Source organism: Phoca vitulina, unplaced genomic scaffold (assembly GCF_004348235.1).
Source record: "Phoca vitulina isolate PV1807 unplaced genomic scaffold, GSC_HSeal_1.0 scaffold22, whole genome shotgun sequence".
In the NCBI taxonomy this organism is placed as follows: domain Eukaryota; kingdom Metazoa; phylum Chordata; class Mammalia; order Carnivora; family Phocidae; genus Phoca; species Phoca vitulina.
In genome coordinates, this window is record NW_022589725.1 from 9013961 (window position 1) to 9019960 (window position 6000).

The following is a 6000-nucleotide window of genomic DNA, read 5'->3' on the forward strand; positions in this document are numbered from 1 at the left end:
GTGAGAGAACAACCAGTACTACAAAGCAGCAGGTCTTGCTATCTTTATATATATTTGGCTTCTTGCCCTCAGCTACCTATAGCTAAATAGCCTCATGTTAGGACTGGCATTTCAACCAATCTAGCCCTTATAAGTTAAGCATGAACACTTTCAGTGACTTGCTTCCCTTTGGATGCTCCCTTTGTAGGTGAGACCTGATGTTCATCGTTTCTCCATGACCCTCTTTGGAGCCTCCATAAAGTCTGTGAAATACACAGATAAGAAGAGTGTAGAGAATCAAGTTCTGGACAGCCTGGTCCCACTACTTCTGTATTCTCAGGATGAAAATGATGCAGTAGCTGAGGTAATGCCTCTGTTAACTGCTTTCATGCCCAAATAACTTCTAATCCAGAGCCAAATCTGCAAATAAGCGTTCCATCTTTGAGGGCAGGGACTTTATTCACCATTTCCGATAGCACAGACTACATTTCAATTATTTTGCCTAAGTGAATTGTGTGAAAAATCTTACTCCTTATTTCTTTTTGTAGCCCACCCCAATATGTAGCCTACTACAGAGCCTAAATACAGTGCCAAATTCAACAAACTCTTTTTTTGTTGACAATGACAATATTCCATTATCTTTTTCTTTTATTCAAGAACTGCCTTCTGGCCTTTAGACAAATAGACTTGTGTTGAGGCTAAGTCAGAAATAGTAGCTTCTCTGACAATCTAGAGAAACCTCTACATCTCCTTAATCTTCCAGGAGTTTCTGCCATAGAGTTGTGGGTAGGATGTCATCATCTTTAGTACTGTCTCATACATACCTCAGGAGCCTGTCCATTCCAATGTGCTAACTATGACCACCAGTTACAACAGTCCAGAGGTGTATTTAGGCTGCAAGGATTCTGGAAAAATGCTGGAGCTTTCCCCTACCCATGCTCCCCATTACAGAAATAAAAGCAGGATCAAAAATAAGATTATGGTGGGCCCTGGTACCTTAATCTGGGGGAAATATTATGGTCTTGTAACCAGAAATATGGAATATTTCAGGGTCGCCTGGGTGCCTCAGTCATTTGGGCATCTGCCTTTGGCTCAGGTCATGATCCCGGAGTCCTGGGATCGAGCCCCGTGTCAGGCTCCCTGCTCAGCAGGGAATCTGCTCCTCCCCCTCCCTCTGCTCCTCCCTTGCTCATGCTCACTCTCTCTCTCTCTCTCACTTGATCACTCTCTCAAATAAATAAATAAAAATATTTTTTAAAAAAAGAAATATGAACTATTTCAGACCCCAATAAAGTATAGAGTAGAGCTTCCCAACCAACTGATGGAAAAGTTTGCCCTGCAGGAGTCACGGATATGTGGATGCACTGATCCCCATCTCACCTTTCCCCCCTTCCCGCACAACCCCTGTCAGCCCTTGGTAATCAGGCAAGGCATAGAGCAGCCAAGGCTCTGGGCTTACTTTCTTTCAAACCTTGAACAATCCCTAGCCTTGTCTTCAAGGCTCTTCAGAGGGTAGCCTAAGCAGAGAGGTGAAATCCAATATTAAACAGGTTAGGAATCACTAACACAGAGAACATAGTCTAGCACCCACTGTAAGAAATAAAACAGGAATAAATCATGCACCTATCCCCAGTTGAATTCCCCCAAGAACTATCATCCTGAATTTTATTGTTATCACTTCTGTGGTAATATTTTTTTCATGTCCTAAAATGTTACATGTAGAAAAAAACTTGGTATGTTGTATCATTTATAAATCTCTTAGCAACTTGCTCTTTTTTGCTTATTTAGCGTTGTAAGATTTGCCCACATTGTGGGCTCCAGTTCATTTATTCTCACTGCTATATAGAATTCCATCTTGAGGATATCCTCACACTTCTCCAGTGCTCCTATTCTTGGACATTTAGATTGTCTCCAGTTTTTCATTATTACAGTGCTGCAGTGAGCATTCTTTTACGTATTTTTATTTACGTATTACAGCATTCTTTTACATATTTCTTTGTTTACCTGTGTGAGAATTTCTTGAGGGCATAAACCCGGAAGTGTAATATCTGGGTATCTTTAACTTTACTTTACTAGATATTTACAAATAATAAAAGTAACTGAACTAACTTGTATTCCCATCAGTCCCCAAAGGAATTTTAATGGCCCAAATCTAGTGGACCTGGGACAAGATACTTGCTTGAAAATACTTATAAGAGGTGGTGTGTGGTACATGGGAGGCATTCTGAGAGTTGTGAATACAGAAGAAGCCCACTTGCTAAATTTTGCTCAAGCATCTGGATCGGGAGGGGATCAGTACTGTCCAGAATTCCTTCCAAGCCAGAGATTGCACAAGGACTGTGAGAAAAGGAGCTACACTTCCCTGTGTACAGTGACAGAAGAATGACTCGGAGCAGCAAGCGGGTGGAGGAGCCCTGTCTCTCGCGCATGGGGTAGCAGGAACCCAGCGCCAGTCCCTGCTCTGGTATTACACCAGAGAGCTCTCGCTTTTGTCTTAGAGCAGTGCCTTCTACATCCTCCCCACAACTCTGCAGGCTTCATGGCCCCCGCTAGGGGGACTGTTCGGGGAAACTGAAGGAGGGCAGGTCTCTGGTTCCTTTCCATCCCTGCCCTCACTTTAGCCAGTTTTATTTGAAGAAAGGTTACCTCAGCTAAAAAATGTCTGAAGATGCTGATCTTTGATAATCCTTTTCCCAGGAGAGCAGGCAAGTCCTAACCATATGTGCCCAGTTCCTGAAGTGGAAGCTGCCCCAAGAAGTGTACTGCAAAGATCCCTGGTACATCAGCCCTCGGGAAGCTGGAGCAGTCTGCAGATTCTTTGTATGTGAGCAATAATGGCTTGTTCACTCCTTTATATGCTAGCAGGCTTATTTTTTCTGATGTTGTTTTTAATGGAGGAACATGACATAAGGAAAACATTTCCCATCCCTTTCCACATCAGCAGCTGATATCCATGAACTGTCTTGTATTGGGAATCTATTTCGCTAGTTTCCTCCCAACTGAGTCACAGACTCCACTTTCTATTACCACCTTTCCTCATATAAAAGACTCTCTTTTGAATTCTTGGGAGCCCCCCTAACCTGGGTCGAGGCTATGGGGTCAGGCTGATAATAGTATGTGCTCAAAAAACTATTCATGGAGTGAATTAAACTGGAGTTGTGTATTGCCTTTACAATGATATCTCATCCTTTTCTTGGATATAGTGGATTGTTTTACCCTCCATCAGAGCATGTTTAGGGAGCCCCAAGCAAGGGTTGCCATGCTGTTGTAGGCCATGGAGCATGATGACAGCATGCCACTGGCTCTGCTAGGACCCAGATGGCATCCTTCTTGTCACAAACTTGACAAAGACTACTGGGGCCGATCTCAGGGGCAGGCTGGAGCCAGGGCAGCTTCAGGGGGCCCATCCGTGGTTTTCTGGACATCTGACTCTAGGACTGCTGGGATCCTACTATGAAGACACGAGGACTGACTATTCCCAGGAGTCTTCCATATGTTTAACCTGTTTAGGATCCAGTGCAGGCTCCTCTGATCAGACTTATGGGGTTAGGAAGCCCCACAGTACCATTGTGTCAGGCTTGCCACTAAGGATTATCTCTCGGACCTATACCCAAACCTATATCCGAGGCACTGATGACAGTATTTACAGCAGAAATTCAGTGCTCTCAATGCGTAAGATTAGAGATTATCCATGTGACATTATAAGATCTATGGGAATAGAGTCTGTTGGTCCTCTTCCTATCCCTGAGCTGCCTGTCTTTGTAACAGAACCACTGAGAGGTGCATTTATTCATCCAGTAAGCATCCAATATGCAACAGGCTGTGGAGAACCCAGAAACATGGCAAAGTTATAAACGTCCTAAGGGAGCTTGCTAGCCAGTAGGGCAATAAAACCTCTGTGGAAAATTAAATAGAAACTCAAGATGGAAAATGATATGTGAAGAGAGGGGTACCTGCAGAAATGCTCAGAGCCGAGTGAGGTCAGGAAGGCAAGAGCGATCTGGGAAGAGCCGATAGGGAGGCAGAGCTCAAGGCAGAGCTGAGGGAACAGAGAAGACTTAGATACAGAGAAGTAGAGATGCACTTAGAGGCATCATGGGCACAATCTGGGGCATGAGGGGGTGTGAGCACGGTGTATCCAGAGGATGTAACTTTGTCTAGGGACTTGTTACTGTGGCATCACATTCATTAAGCAACTGCAGTTATTATTTCAAGCGCCATTTTCTATGTGTCTAATGTCTGGCATCATCCCTGGCTCTGGAAACTACAGTGGCGCTGACAAAAACAGTGGTGCACTTCACTCCTTTCTACTCTTTTTTTCCCCACTTAGGGAAAAAAATGCCAGGGGACAGTTAACCTCCTCGCCCAAACATTGATGTTCTCCAAGAACGCAAAGCTTCCTATCAGGAGAGCAGCAGTCTTATTCGTAGGTATAAACATTCCTTTTATTTCTACAGTCACTTTATCCTATATCTTCCCAAACTGTGTTGTTGAGTATCCCCGTTCTTTATGAACATGACCTTGAAAACACTTCTTTGGAGAAAAGGGCTGTTATCTCTAGCTAACTATAAGGCACTTGAAAGTCAAGTTTTTAGAATCTGTCTAATTATCAAAAGGCCAATTCTGCCAACTGCTTAGAGCCAAAGCCAGACTACAGCCTCACTGACTTTATCCTGCATTTAGGACTCTTATTAAAGTACGTGGATCACAGTGAGCTCAGGATGAAGGGCACTGACTGGATAGAGAACGGTGAGTGATCACACACTTGGGTTTGGTTTGGGGTGCCTCACGTTTCAAGAGAGATCTGAGGTGGTGACTATGGGCAGGCTCTCTTCTCTGACAGAGCTGAGACCCTGGGAACCGGAGAGCCTGACTTTTGCAGTAATAAAGACCTTGGAGATCTCAAGTGAATGACAGTCTCATCCCAGTCCAATTCCCCCCCATTAGGACACGACCCTATTTGTCTGGAAACCAGCTTTGATGAGTGTCTCAGGAACAATTCCTGATTCCACCTAGAAATACCATCTTACTAAATTATGGCAATAGCTCACAAGTACCCACAGAGATGACTGCAGCCCTATTTTCTATAAGCAGTTGTCCTGTGAGGTGGCAGGACTTAGTAATACAGAGGTTTATAGTCATATAAGGCAACCATCATGTAAATGTCATGTGAGTGGAATTGTCAGTGAGTGGAAATTTTCAATAACTGTACAGCTTTGAGGATTTAGCACTCAAAGAATTATTTATTCCCACTTAAGAAGTAGTCCTACAATTAGAAAATGCCATGAAATGCCAAGCCTCATGACCCCAAAGTATGTACTGTGAGAACCAAATTAAAATCCTGGGGGCGTCTGGCTGGCTCAGTTGATAGAGCATGATACTCTTGAACTCGGATGGTGAGTTCAAGCCCCACGTTGGTGTAAAGATTACTTTTTTTTTTTTTAAGATTTTATTTATTTGTCAGAGAGATAGAGAAAGAGAGAGCACAAGCAGGGGGAGTGGCAGGCAGAGGGAGAGGGAGAAGCAGGCTCCCCACCGAGCTGGGAGCCCGATGCAGGACTCAATCCCAGGACCCTGAGATCATGACCTGAGCCAAAGGCAGACGCTTAACCATCTGAGCCACCCAGGCTTCCTGGGTGTAAAGATTACTTAAAAATAAAATCTTTAAGAGACACCTGGGTGGCTGAGTTGGTTAAGTGTCCGACTCTTCATTTCGGCTCAGGTTGTGATCTCATGGTCGTGGGATTGAGTCCCACTTCAGGCTCCATGCTCAGCGGGGAGTCAGCTTTCCTTCTCCCTCTGCCCCTCCCCCCCAAATAAATAAATAAATCTTGAGGGGGAAAAAAAGTCTTAAAAAAGATAAAATAGAATCCTGAACAATTCACTACTTTTAAAATAAAAATATGTAACTGGTAAAATAGGCAGAAGCTGGACCTTATTTAAGAAAGATTATGAGAGGGGCGCCTGGGTGGCTCAGTTGTTAAGCATCCGCCTTCGGCTCTGGTCATGATCTCAAGGTCC

At 44.0% G+C, this 6000-nt stretch overlaps 1 protein-coding gene across 1 annotated transcript in view; it reads left to right on the forward strand.

Moving 5' to 3' along the window:
• Positions 1-6000, forward strand: part of MROH8 (maestro heat like repeat family member 8) — a 56791-nt gene that overhangs the window by 45492 nt on the left and 5299 nt on the right. Inside the window, exons 19-22 of the mRNA XM_032419306.1 lie at positions 188-343; positions 2677-2799; positions 4310-4409; positions 4663-4728. Of these exons, the coding sequence (XP_032275197.1) occupies positions 188-343; positions 2677-2799; positions 4310-4409; positions 4663-4728 (445 nt within the window). The remainder of the gene's footprint in view (positions 1-187; positions 344-2676; positions 2800-4309; positions 4410-4662; positions 4729-6000) is intronic.